This window comes from Atractosteus spatula, chromosome 26 (genome assembly GCF_055471065.1).
Source record: "Atractosteus spatula isolate fAtrSpa1 chromosome 26, fAtrSpa1.hap1, whole genome shotgun sequence".
Lineage (NCBI taxonomy): Eukaryota > Metazoa > Chordata > Actinopteri > Semionotiformes > Lepisosteidae > Atractosteus > Atractosteus spatula.
In genome coordinates, this window is record NC_142731.1 from 4,542,046 (window position 1) to 4,556,894 (window position 14,849).

General features: G+C 43.1%; 1 protein-coding gene across 2 annotated transcripts in view; it reads right to left on the reverse strand.

Annotated features, from left to right (window-relative positions):
* Positions 1 to 14,849, reverse strand: part of LOC148814645 (protein TANC2-like) — a 225,536-nt gene that overhangs the window by 124,515 nt on the left and 86,172 nt on the right. For both annotated transcript variants that reach the window (XM_088906068.1, XM_088906067.1), the window contains one exon: positions 11,025 to 11,124. In XM_088906068.1, the coding sequence (XP_088762194.1) occupies positions 11,025 to 11,091 (67 nt within the window). In that variant the 5' untranslated portion in view covers positions 11,092 to 11,124. The remainder of the gene's footprint in view (positions 1 to 11,024; positions 11,125 to 14,849) is intronic.

A 14,849-nucleotide genomic window follows, 5' to 3' on the forward strand; every position in this document is an offset into this window, starting at 1 on the left:
TGAACTCAGACGAGGCATAATTGAGAAACAGGTATATGTTAATAAACTATTTTTAATTTTATAGATTAGTGAATAACCTTGCTTCAGGTACAGTGTGCTAATATGCTTGTCTGCATGAGTCAGATCATGTGCAGGGCACATCTTGGAGTTTCAGTGCTTATGGTAATCTGTGTGCAAAGGCACATTGTCCTTTCTATAACATAAAGCAAAGGTAGAGCTACATGCATCTCCTATCCCTTTGTACAATGTGGTGTCAAGTCAATATTTATTCATCTCTCTGCTCTATTATTTCTTAAAAAAAGACTTGAAACTCGCATTATGCAGAGCTCCACAAGTGCACTACAAAGCTATTTTAATTATAAACATATTTAAACTATTCAGTAAATGCGATAATCTTTGCGCATCTCATCTCAGCAACAGCATATTGCTGCAGTAGGTTTTCCAGCTGCAATTGGTCTGGCTGTCCAAAAAAAATAATTAAACCTCATTACAGCAAGAAATCCCAAAGAGGACAGAACTACAATTGCTATCACTCTGCATAAATCGGTGTTTTGTTATTATGCATAACTCCTTCATCATCTTTTGTTTTGTACTTAATATTTTGCAAAGCTGCTGATAAATGAGCGATCAGTTAGTCGGCACTAGTCCAGGCTCCACTGCCTGTAAGCTGCAGGGAGGGCCACATTATTACCATAATTTGGGATAAAAAATACAAAGTCAGTGCTGTCTTTTTCTAGCCCTTTTGTATTATGGACATTAAGTTGGCTACAGGGTGAAACTTTCCATGAAAGCCATGAAGGCAAACTGATTCCTTTCTGGCTGGCATGGTGGTCACTACTGCCTCTGCATTCGATTCTAGCTTTGGTGTCTGTCTGTGTGGAGCCTGCATGTTCTCTCCAGCTTCCCAGTGGTTTTTGCTGGGTGCTCCAGCTACCTGCCAAAGACATGTGGAGCAAGGGGTAACTCATCACTTGAAGTAGAAAGTCTCCAACCTTTATTCTGGAGAGCCGCAATCCAGTTATTCTTATACATCCCCCTTAATCATCTGTTATTTCAAATCAGGAATACTGGTTAGAGCGACTGATCAATTAAGGAAGTAATGTTTCAATAAAGGAAGCACTGGTCCTTGAGGACAGAAGGATATTTGATCCGTCTTCCAAATGATCTCTAAATCACTTCATTGAACACAGACCAGTTCAATTGAGCAGAGACAAATTGTTACAGGCCTTTAGAAACTGATGATTTAAAGGCTACATGTAAATGGACTGGGGCTGTCCAGAACCAGGGCTGTAGACCCCTGCTTTAAATTATCCTGTAACAGCAAGTGTTTTATCCTTCAGGAAGGTGTGTTACCAGTGTATAAAGTAAACATACTTTATATTGGATTACAGGAAAACATGACCAAAGGACCAAATGGCCTCTTCTCATTTGGGGCCTTTCTCCTGCTCATCTATACAACGCCAGTGAACTAAAAGACACCTGTGGATAATTCATCTAGACAGTTTTAACCGGCGTCTCTGTCATTTTCTTGATCACATCAAAGTTCCAGGACCTGAAGAGCAGGGAGAAGCTGCAACTGTAAATTGGTTCAATTAAGCCAGTAACGAGTCAAATTAGGCCATTAAAGTTGCAGGGGAATGAAAGGAAAGTCTGCAGAGACACCAGCTCTCCCAATCCTGGACTGGATACCCATCTTTTCTACCATAACAATGAGAAAGTCTATCAATCCAACACACAGAACATCCGTGAAAAGAGCCTTCCGAAGAGACAATTCCAAACACCTTTTCTAAACACTGGATCAGTGCGGAAATACAGTATAAAAGCACCCGGTGAGGGTGGCCTCCCCGTGTTGACTTTGCAGTGCTTGCGTGTTGGCCTCTCTGCCGCCACCCATCACCAGCATGCATGGCAGAACACCAGCCCCCTGCCCCCCCCCCGGCATGGTGCTGGACATCTGCACTCTGAGGGCTCATTAGGAGGACAGTTACTTTGCTTTCACCTTCAGCGCAGAGACGCTCGATTTAATCCTGGTGATAAACAGTAATTGCCATGTCAGACTCCCGGCCCAGCGTCAGGCACTGTATCATTGTACAGGAAGGGATTACTCTGTGCTTCTGCCTGCCTGCCACTGCTCATGAAGGTGCCCAATCAATAGTGGCCAGCATTATTCATCCACATATATACAGACAGCTGCCTTCTTAGTAGATTATCACATTGCAAATATGCTGAGAGGCAGCTGTTCAGACAATTACAAGCCACTGTACCATGAAAGCCTCTTTAAAAACCCAGTTCAGAACCTAGGACAGAAGTGGCTCCTTGCTTAGGGATTCATTCATCACCATTAAGATCATTTTCTTTGCTTCTGCATCAGTTTTAATAATATGCAAATCGAAAACTCAATCTTTACTTGTTACCAAAGCAAATGGTGTCAGGTGGGTGTCATTTGTCTCAACAAGTCAGCGATATTTTCAGCTAGAAAGTCCCACAACGGTACAAAGCAGACCCTCACAGTTGACAAAAGGAACTAGTTATGTAACCTACCAGCACTGCAGGAAACAACTCCATGTTAAAAGAGAAGCATGTATATCACAACTAAGGCTGTTTTCTGTGATTCTTTTGCCACAATCCCTTTAAACTCACCCCCAGGTCAACTCCTTTTCCATATACAAAATAATTTAACTCCACTTAATTCAACAAGGTAAGTTGTTTTCAACTTCTTATGACATCAGAGCCCCTCAGTGATCTACCGATCTAGTCCATCAAGCAGAGTTTACAGGTGACACTGATCACTCATTCTCGAGACCCACTGACTGGTTTTGCAGTCCCACAGCCTCACACTTCAGCCTGGAGCATTTAAATGAGACATCCAGACACACTGCACTTCCAAAAGAAAGGAGATGTTTTACATTGAAATACTACGTTTAAAATTATTAATTAATAATGACAAAGGGAGATCTAGTGAAAACTATGAATTGAAAAATATGCACAGAAAACCCAAGCCCAGATGATAATTCGCTTGCAACCAACTCCTAAAAATAAAATGTCTCAAGCCTGCCCTTAACAATCAGCTGAAGTACAATGCTCAGGCTCACTGCAGTACCCCTGCACCTTGAAAAGCATCAAGCTAACAGGCGAGACTCAAGTTTTCCATTGCTGTTCATGAAACACAATACAGGGAGCACGGCTTGTTCTCCAGAGAAAGACCTGAGAGTCCCTCTGCCCTCTCTCACGAGGCTGGAAGCAGTTGTGACCAAGACATGTGATTATTGTTGTTCTGCAGTGCCTTTGAAGATAAAAGCTGCTGGCCTGGTCTTGAGTTTTCATGGACAATCGGATGCCATGAGGGAGTTACACAAGCACGGGCTGTCCAAACAGGACAACACCTCTCAGAACTGGACACCACCAGTAATTACAAGAGGTCTTAAATTGAATTCTCAGGAGCAGCAGTGGTTGCAGTCGACTTTTCAACTCAGTCAGCCTCTAGCCACACCAGTGGAATGAAAATAATACTGTATCTAGTGCATGTGTTGATTGTTGACATTTGATATAACCCTAAGGGCTGTTTGCCTTTTGAAAAATCACCATTAAAGAGCATTACATGATTAAAGACCTCCACAATGGCAGTACACATCATAGGAGAGTCTGGTATGACAGTCACACAAGATCTTATGAAACTGATGGTTTAGCCTTCATGCGGCTTTCTGTTGCATGACTAACTATCTTATGGTGAAACAGCACAATTGACCCTGTTTCTGAATCCTGGGAAAGTTTGCAAGATGATCAAGCACTACAAGCTCAACTACGGAAATGTCACAAACATGTACCCCGCCCCCCCCCCCCCCCCTCCTCCTCAACACCGTCCTCTACAAAACACCCACACACAGCTAACACACACTTTCACCACTTCAAAAAGGACAACTTCTGATCTCCATCTGTGATGCGGCACTGCCTTGAAGGAACAAGAAAACAGGAACACCTTTGTGCCTCTGAACTTCCCCAGCAATCAGCGCTAGAAGCTATTGTTGTGACAATAAAGCCCTCTGTCACTGGCTGTGCTATATTTATCGGATCAGGCAGACTGGAAATGTGTCCAGGAGACTCGGAAGATTACATCACAGGTTTTTCAAATAGCAGGAAAAACGAGAGGGCCGTACTCTTCCTTTCTTCTTTCTCTCACAGTCAAGGTTAATTTAGGGCAGCACACAGTGGAGCTGCCTCACAGCTCTTGGGTTCAATGTTGGATTCTAGACTGGGACATCATGTAGATTCTGTATGTCTCCCCAAGTTCACATGGGTTTTTGCTAGGTGCACCAGTTTCAGTCCACTTTCCAAAAACATGCTGGCTGGGTCCACCTGCTCCCTAAACTGTCAGTACGTGTGTGTGTGCAGTGAACTGGCGTCCCGTTTAGGGTGTAGTCCTGCCAAGAGCCCTGGCAGTCTGTGTCAGGTTCCAGGCGCTAACCAGGAATTCCGGTTACATTCTGCACTACACTCGGCATTAGGAAGCAGATAGAATCTTTAACAGTCTGGCTGGTCAGGTGAACTGCAGTCATCCTCTCTGAATAGCAGATTATGCTGCACAATCTCCTGCGACTACAGGAGAGACGCATTAAGCCCCAGACAATCGCCTAGACCCTAGCCAAGCAGCAATCTAGTGGGGACAGAGTGAGAATACTTCAAAGAGTCATACCAGCAGTGCCTGGTGCAAATACTGTGCATGTGTCTGTATTAGTGAAACTTTAGGATTGCAACCCTGCATTCAAAACAAACATGAAACAAGATAAACTTAACCTTATCACTTAAGTTGTGACCATGATATAATCCTGAATAGAAGTGTCAAAGCCAAACCAATGAATTACTTTATATTTTTTCTCTCAAAGTCCAGTCATGCTGTTGCAAACAATTCTCTGGGAGCCTTCGGGGAACAGCTGGATTGGATCCTTGGATCAATAAGCTACAGTACCAGCAACAAAATGAGCACAATGAGTCAAATGGCCTCCTCTCATTTGTAAATTTCTTAAGGGAAATCTACTTTTTTTTTCCCACATGCCCTATCATGTAATTTTATACGATTTATAAATCCGAGAGCTTGTTTTACTATTCAAAACAGTGGTCTGCTTCATACTGATGTAACTGTAAATATGCAGAAGGAACAATCTCTACCTGTGGTCAGATGTTCAGTGGAACTCAGAGCCTCTGAGATAGCCGATTGGTCACATCAGAGCCCCAGAACACTGCTTCTACAGCAACAGTTCAAACATCCTCCATGTGAATGTTTTAGGACAAACAGGTTTCTTTATTTATAGGTGTGACAGCACCTGGAAATATTTATCCTCCTGTGATCATGAGTAATGTAACATTTCGGAGCTGCCAGGAATAGGTGGCTTAATCTTTTCATGTCCGAAACTAAAAGAAACCATGTGGGTTTGAAGGTCTTCATTTCCTTCCAGTTCAGCTCTTTAAACTGGAATTATTTCTCACACACTCTCGCACATAAACCTTCATGTGGTAATAAAATAATGAACTTTAACCCCCCAAGCTCTAGTAAAATAACTCAAAAGGAACTCATATTCCTTAAAAGGCAAACTAAAGATAACTGACGCAGGGAAAGATCACGGACACATGCAAACTGTCTCTCTAGGCAACAATTTGGTTGCGGATGCAATAATATATCTGTCAAAACTGCAACAAAAAAAAATTGTTTCAAAATCTTGTGGACCTGAACTGCTTCAGATGAACGTCCCAGTCTGGTCAGTGAAGCAAAGCTGCCTCCGAGCACCATCCTGCCACACGTCACGCTTGAGAGAGAACAGGCCGTTGCCGAGATACAGCAGGAGTTTTTGGAGATTCTGGACAGATTTAAAGAGCCTATCCACACAACAAAATGCTGAGTAAGAAGACCCTCAGGACTTCTTCCTCTTCTCCGTGATTTTATAATTCTCTTTCCTGTTTTTTTTTTGTGCTGGGGGTCACTCATACCTACAGTACTTCACTGGGGGAAGGGACTGACGAATCCCCCCTAACCTTCCCCCAGTAATACTTGGCCAGCCCGGTGGTTCTGTATGATCAGCCATAAAGACACAATATAGCTGCTGTTAACAAGAACAATAAAAGTGAAACAGCCAGATTCTAAATGTCTTTATACACTATATTGCACTCCTGCAATTGCCAATAACATCTAGTTAGAGCCTTCTGCTCTTCAGACTTTATTGCAGATCTTCATAGCTGAATGGTCTCTCCCTGGAGGACGCCTGATCCAATATCATCTCCGTTGTTTTTTGTGTGTGTTTTTGCTTGTTTTCTTGAAAACAGAACCAACTTTTCATTGAAGTTTGAATGGAACTGAGAGAGCCCCCTTCTTCTTAAGACTGGAACTGCTGCGCCAAACACAGAGCTTGGAATGTGGGGAAAAAAAATCACTGAGAAATTTCAGAGTTAAAGTTCACTGAGTTACACTGAGTTATGAGCCAGAGCGTCCTTCCTTCCTTGTCTTGCAGACAGCTTTCAAGATTCAGACGAGAGCTGCAGCCAGTGAACAGTGCAGCTGCTGCTACAGCTGGAAGCTTTCACCCGTCAAGCGGATTGGAGAGTCTCAGATGTTGTGGCTTAAGAAAGAGATAAGCAGCTCTCCACTTCTGCTGCCTTATAATTTCGCCGCTATCTTCATCGCTGTTACTGTACAGCTGCTGATAACAAGCCTGTGCAGAAAACACAGACATAGGAGTCTTTTCTTTAGCAATCGTGGAGAGAAAGCTCTGATGTAAAGTTCTTGTGTCTATGGCTCTTTGCAATCTACTGTAGGTTAAAATTCTTCTGTTAAAATTGGGCTTCCTGAGTGTGGCTGTTCCCAGAATGGCACATGCTGCAAAAGCCAAAGAGTACTTTTCTGATTGGTTTTCAAAAACCTGTCAACACCGTTCAATCATTTCTGCTAGCACATCCCATCCACTTCTATTGGTTGGACCCAGTGCAGTGCATCAAAATGTCACTGGGAAAATTAGAACTGCAGTAAATTCAAACTACTTTCACCCTTTCATCAAGGGTGATATGGTAATATGGGGTATTCTAGCTGCACCTTAATTAATTTTATCTTATTGTAACCCCAAGTTACAATGAGTGAATAATTAAGACTAACTGGTCACCTGAAAATCTACAGCTACAGGAAGAAAGCAGTGCTACTGCCATGCTAGCACCCACTTACACCAGAGCCAACTTTCCCAGAAACCAATGAATCTACCGGTATGTCTTCAGACTGTGGGAGGAAACCAGAGCACCTGGAGGAAACTCATGTGAAGATGGTAAGACCACACAGATCCCACACAGATGGCACCCCAGTGTTGTGAGACAGTAATGCTAACCACTGTGCTGGTGTGCTGTCCAAATACACACGTACAGTGTACTTCAAAACTCATTTCAGGCTGACACACATCACGGCTTCAGAATGAGAGCAAGGCTTCACTACTGTGGCTCATGAACATTAGGGTCTGCTACATTTTTTTCAGCCGTCAGTTATGGAATTGAAAATGAAGTGAATTTAATAATTTAATCTGCCTTTTTAATTGCTGGCTGCTCTCAAAATGCTGGAGGCCTCAGGTTTCCTGTAAAAGTGTGTGAGGAACTTAATACTGCAACTTTTAAGGATTTTAAAATGATTAAATAATTATTATTTCAATCAAGAATTCAATTAAGTAGCTGAGTGCATACTGTAGCTGGAATGAAAACCACCAGATATCAGGGTTACCAGGACCAGGACTGAGAAACAAAAAAAGACTTTCCTGACACCCATTATTCAATCTGAATGTGCACAGATCTAGATGCTTCTACGTGTGAAAGCTTTCAACACAATGTTTCATTTTTATCAAATCTCTTTTGGATTCAATACCATTGTAACATTCCAAAACAATTCTTATTTTTCATCCTTATTCAAAATCACACCACCACCACAAAAGTGGTCACATCCCAGGCAATCGGCTTAGCTGTATTTTCTGTGTGGTGAGTGCCAGTTAGATAAATGATTGTCATATAATGCTAACCCAGATAGCAAACATGATCCTTATTCACTGTTTATTAAAGAAGGAACATGCTGTAAAAAGCTAATTACACGTTAATACATCCAAGATGCCATTTACACTTTCTAACACAGAAATGTCTTGGGAAATGTCACTGTTGCACAAACCTTAGCCGTGGACATAAAACATTTTAATTTAACGGTATTATATTTACTGGTACTTTCATGGACAATTAGCAAGCAGCTCTTTCAGTGTGACATCGCCTTTCTGCTAACAGAAAGCTGCCTTCAGACAAGTGTCTAATCCTTGCAAACAGCTGCAAACCTCACATCGATGGCGAAAGCATGATGAACGGGAATCTTGTCTCCCTGCGTCATCGGATTGGCGTGGCATGGGCAGGGAAAGGAAACCGTCGTCCATGTCAGTAAACGTGACAGAGCTGTTACTCGGATCTCAACCAAAGCTTGCAAAAAACACAGGAACTAAAGAACCTGTCTGTCTGAATTACACACTAGCTTTAAAGAAAAGGGAGGAAACTCCTCGGACTGGCATTTTCGGAGGAACATAGACTTTGGCTTCCCTGTTCAATGCAGCTGTCCTTATGCTGTCCCTCAATTTTCAAACATTTTTTAACGTTACTGCATCTGAAGAGTTGCAGCAGTTTCTCGGCAGTTAACCTCATGCATTAAATACTTTGAAATGTTTGTGTAATATTAAGGCACCTTCCTTATATCATACCTTAATCATTCAGCTGCACACATATAGGAGCTAACATTTCTAGCTGCACTTACAGTGCAGACCAATGCAGTGCAACTGGATAAGTGTAAAAAATGTGGACGCAGTTGCACTGGAATCATGGCCGGTGCTACTGTACCTGGCCTCCACATCTGTTTGGAATCCTATGCACTCATCACCTCCAGTGTTGGGAACAGCAGCTACAACTGACAGGAGAGCGAGTCTCGTGCTTTACACCTCCATAAAACACCTCCTTTAATGCACCTGCCCTTGTCTCCTGACAAGTATCAGTCTGAGGATTGCAGCCTCACAGACAAAGGAAACAGGGGAAATCAGCACAGAAATATATTCTTCTCACCTCAATTAAGATGAAGTGCATGTAAATCAGCTACTAATAGACTATTTGCTTAGGTAGAAATGCAAGTTTCCCCAAGAACACCTTGCTGCCATGCTGATTTCACTGGAGCATTTTAAAAAAATAATCAATTTTAAAAAATAATAACCAGCCTTCATTGACTCTAAGTCTTATATGATGTATCAGTTTTATCTGTTTTTATTCTCTGGAAGCAAAAGGAGGTGTGACCTAAACATGGTGACAAATGTTTAAAAATGTTCATCTTTTGTCCTCTGTTGTTTCTTCAATGCTCAGCTAAAGGACTTCTGCATTAAGACCACAGTGTAGGAGGCAGAACTAATTTGAGTGTCAACTACTGTATGTAAGGGTTTTAAAAGGGCACAAGTAACATGTTTTATCATGTAAACCTCCTTCAAAAAGGTCAAGAGAAACACAGATATGAAATAATCATTGGCTGAAGAAGCAGTGCATACACTGCATGTTGCTCTCAGCAGAAATCATGACATGCACAATCACATTCCCTCCAAGTAAATTTGATTGATATGTTACAGGACCGGTACAATCACCTTTCTGCTTTTACTGCTAACTCTACGTGCAGGTAACCTTCAGATGAGATGTGGGAAGTATTAACCTTCCCATAACCTGGCTGGTCCACCATATAGAACACTGTACAGCACACAGCAGAGTGAAAAGAGCTATAGCATCCCAAGATTTATCTTATGTACTGTATATACATGTGATGCATGCAGCATCGGAGTTTTTGTAGGCAAACCAAAAGAAAGCTCATTCTGTGGCCATACAATGCTATGACTACGGAGCAGCGGTGTTCCGTACTGGGCTAATCCCTTGCTTGCTGTACAGGAAGGGACACAGGACTCATGACCTCAGTTTACACTGCGGCTTTCCTGCTCATGCATTTACAGTACACCTTGGAGATCTCAAACCCAGCTCACAGAGTTTACAGAGGGCCTCGAGTTCCTGATACCACTTCAGTCCTCATGGATTCAGTCTAATAATGTTTCCTCACTTAGTCAAATATAAATGCATCCATCGATATTCTTTGCCTTACAGCTGAAACTCTACAGTGCACAATGCATTCCAAGCAACTTTAAACAGCCCATGGGTCACTGATGGCATCATACAGCTAGTCGAACATTTAAACTAATTGAATATCCAAGAGGTCAGGTGGAACAAAAGCGAGAAAGCACCAGGCCCTCCAAGAACGCAGTCGGAGACTCCTGGTTCGCATGCATATCTCAATTCCATCTTCACTTATCGCTCATTTCACCCCCGTGATGCTGCTCAGGATTATAAAAGCACTGGAAAACTGGGAGAGAGCGCCATCATGACAGTGCTGCTGCTGTCTCTTCTGGCACGTTCAGTTCTATCACTACAGACTCTCTGAAGACCAGGTGCATGTTGAACCATGTCTTTGCATGCGAGCAAACAAATCAAAAACAAACCAAAGGACAACAGAAGGGCTTTGCAGACTCAAACACCTGAAATATAAGGCATTTCAAACAGTGACTCAGGCTGTTTGTGCTGCTGTGCATGTTTCTGTACCGCGGTCTCTCTACAAGAATATGTCTATGTTTGCAGAAGTGGGGTGCATGTGGAATGTGTCTGGGTATGGCGAAGTGCTCTTGGCCTGTTTATCTGGAAACCCTAGGGGCAGTGCAATTCCAGTTGCCCCTGAACTTAGCAGACGAAAGTGCTATTACAATCACTTATGCCGTTAATGAAACTGCACTGTCTGCAGAGCCCAGACAAGCAACTTTTGTTCCTCAGGCCGAGTGCAAAGTTGAAAGGGCATTGAAATTTTAATGAAGCATTCATGTAAATGAAGATGTATCACGTCATATTAAACTGAGCATGTTTGTGTTCGACACGCCTCTAAAACACGCAGCGACGGTCACGTGACTTACCGCTGTTGCGGCTCTTGCGGTTGGACTTGCCACCGCTAAGCAACATCTTCAAGCTGTTCCTGAACATGGCGGCACCGGTCCGTAGTGGTCACGGAGAAATCTGCGGAGAGGACACACGAGCAACGCAACCGTGAGAGGCCTGGGAGAGAGGCAGGGAGCCGCACTGCGGCCAGAGCAGCCCAGTGAGCTAGCGGTCTTCACCGGCCCGCATCTGTGATTCCCCCCATCCTTGACCACCTTTCAGGAAGAACCTCCCTCCGCAACAGTGGGGTCACACTGGAGTGTATGGGTACACACCTCTGTACAGTGGGTAGCCCCCCCCTTTAAGTAACAATACATGAAGGTCTTGATCACTTTATAAAACAGCCAGAGAAACAGTTCCTGCAGAAAACAACTGTGATTAGAAAGTGAGTCTAAAAAAAAAAAGTCTCCTTCACATATGCGCAAGATCAGTTTGAATATAACAAGGTTATGGAATCAGGGAACAAGGTTAAGGACTCTGCCTTTGACCACCAGTGGTTGGATCACATCTTAACCTGAAACATGACATGATGTTGTACCCCCTTGGGTCTGCAAGAGTATAATGCCACTGCTTCTCCAGGTCCAGTTCAAGCGCAGTTTGGGGTACGTGGAGAAAAGAGCGCCCATCATACAGCAGCTGGCACCAGGAACTAGCACTCACCTGTAGGTGTGGAGCTCTGGCCACTGTATCAGTGGTTAAGGCACTACTTGGGAGTACACTTTAAATAAAAGTGACATTCGTTCATCCATATCCTAACTGCTTTATCCAACACAGGGTCACAGGAGAGCCGGAGCCTATCCCAGCAAGCAGCATACAGACACAGATACGCACGCACAACAGGGCTAGTTTTCCCAAAAGTCAATTAACCTGCCAGTATGTCATTGGACTGTAGGAGGAAACCGGATTCCCTGGAGGAAACCCTCAAGAAGATGAGGAGAACATACAAACTCTATGCAAACAGCACCCCAGGAATCGAACCCAGGGCTTCAAAGCTGCAAAGCAGCAATGTTAACCCCCTTGATCCCGCATAAAGTACTAACTAAATAAAAATACATAAGGGGGTTTACAGCTTAAACAGAAGTGACCAATCGAATGGTGACTGACTGCAGAACGCAAGGCTTATTCAAGTAAATTGAAATTGCTTGTGATGGCAGTGACAAAGCTGAAGAAAGTGATTAAAAAGGTTGATGAACGCAGCGAGATGTATTGTTAACACAGCTCGCCAGATGAGTAATTCATCTCGGGGAGAATTAGTTGCTCGAACAATTGAGCGCAGTCTTTGTGATCAAGCCTCGCGCTCTCACCTGGGAACCTGCGCTGACGGAAGTGTCTGGAGGTCTGAGCCAAGACAATGGAAGCGATTCACCACCCTTATTACAGGGGCTTTTCTTCTATCAGCTTCAATACGCTTTTCCAGGGACAGACTGTAATGCACAGAACAGAGTGCAGTGTGCTATTCTTTCATTCCAAATTACCAATCAGAAATGATGTGAAGCACTGAAAAAGTACTCTTCTTAGGCTGCTTCTGTCAGCTGTCAAAGGCCCCCCACTTAGAAATCAAGCTAGACGGAATGATGTTAGCACACGTTAACCAACCTTTGTGTCCACATACTGTACAATGGACTGTAAACTATAAAACTTGTAATAATCTAGCACAGAATCCAAAAAAGGATGTATCCGATACAAGATACGAATCTAAATACATATGTAGAGAATTACATTTTGTAAATCAAATCAATATTTTGTCCCTCAAATCCAGAGAATAAACATTTGAGCAACATCCACTATGAACTGGTAAAACAGGCGCCGTATTCTCAAAATTGCACGCAAGATCAAAAAAGGTTAGCAGAACCTCATAAAACAAGGGCCTGGCCATAAAGCGCACTTCACCTTTTCGGTCAAATCTTTCAAGTGTTTTCTAACAAAAAGAAAAGCTGAAACCAAGAAGCTAACTGAACCTTTCCACGCCTTTTAAATGCACAAAGCAGAGAAACCGTTACAGTGCCCGATCTGCTCTGCTTCACTTAAACCCCACCTACAGTGCGATTATTACATGAGGGATAATTCTCATTAATAATGGGCTTAATCCACATGCTAAGATGGAATCTTTGTTTAGGAAAGAGCACATCATTTATAATTTATTAGCTAAACTATTAGCCAAGGCGTTTTTTGGTCTCTCGAATGAATAGCAGAACGTGGTGCCCACAGAGACAAACAGCCAGACCATGCGTGGGGTTGTCACTGCTCTCCATAGAAACTGCAAAGCACTTTGTAATCTCCCGATACAATCCTTTCCCTCTTTCTCCTCTGGCTCACGGCTGTTTAGAAAGCGAATTTGAGGGTGAGAAACTGAAGAATGAAAAAGACTCCCGGCTATGTATACTGAACCATAAACCATAACTCTCCCGCCTTTCAAAAATGAAAACATCTGCTATAGCTGCACACAGCTAATAAATTATACAGCGCATTATAGAAATATACTTCATTATTCATACTGCCTTTCTTAAATCAGTAAAAAAAACAGCAGCTTAACCTTTTTGTTTTGTCATTACTGTATGTGCTGACGGGGGAAAAAAAAGGCTTTGAAATTCCACAATGTGGAAGAGGTGACATCCCAAATCACTTTGCCAGGATTCCCCGGCTAAAGACTTGGATGAGAAGCAACCTGCATCTGTGCCTAAAAGCAGTCAGGATCAGTGGAAAAAGAAACTCAAGCCTTTGCACATTAGGGCAACTAATCTGAGAACTCCAAGCAGTCAAACGAATTTCAGTTTCACAGACTAACTGAACTTCTTGTAACTGGGTTGTGTTATGTTCACAGTAAGTGTCTGCTCAGCTGATGCCAGCAGAACATTGGATGCCAGATCGCTCATGTCCAGTGCTGTTAAAACTCCTCCACTCTTTCTCGAGAGAATGATCACATAATCTTAAGCAGAAAGCTCAAGGACAAAACGTGTTTTCATCCAGGTATCTCCTTCAGAAGCTTAGTTTGATGGAGTCTTGTCACATCAGCTCCTGGAGATGAGGTTTTAACAGTCTGCTATTCACTGCTGTCTCCTTCAGTCTCTCTGGAGCCTAACGTTTGTGCTCGAGTTGAGGAGATATTAGCTAAGAGTAAGGTCCCAGATCAACTGGATTTAAAGGTGGGGTACTTCACCTACGCAGCCTGCACCCGCAAAGCTCAGTACAGGTGAGCCACTAATACACATGCTCTCAAGATCTGAAAGCCTAAAGAAAGGACCATGGAAAAATGCTGCCAAAAAGGGAAAGCAAAAAAAAATCAAGTTTACCTCTGCCTTTTGTTCTCCAGTATTTGGGGTTTTTATGCAAAGCTGTCAAGACCTACATCCAAGAATGCGGAACGCACTGCCCCTGCTAGGAATGTCAACAGATAGCAGCATGATGTCTCTTAATTACTACGTGCTGGTGAGCTCTAACACACTGCCGAACGCTGCTTGGGTACTTTGTAATTAAAAGAAACGACAGGAACAGAAGAGGAGGAGTGGAGGGAAAAAAAGACATCGTAGAAGCAAGAAAACAGGTCACAGACTGCAGGCCAGGCGTCAGGGAGGAGACAGGAGGAGAGCTGTAACAAACCATACCTTAAGCATCTCTAGCTATCCCATGCTGTCCTCTCCAGCGATTTCAGCCTGTGCACAGAGAAGCTCTCGTTCCCCCTCCCTTGCTCTCTGAGCTCTTTGTAAAGAATAGAGGGACTAACAGATGTTCTACGTTAAACTCCTATGACTCAACTGCCTCACAGGCAGGTTGGAGTGTCCCTCTTTTAAATCCTGCCGGTGATC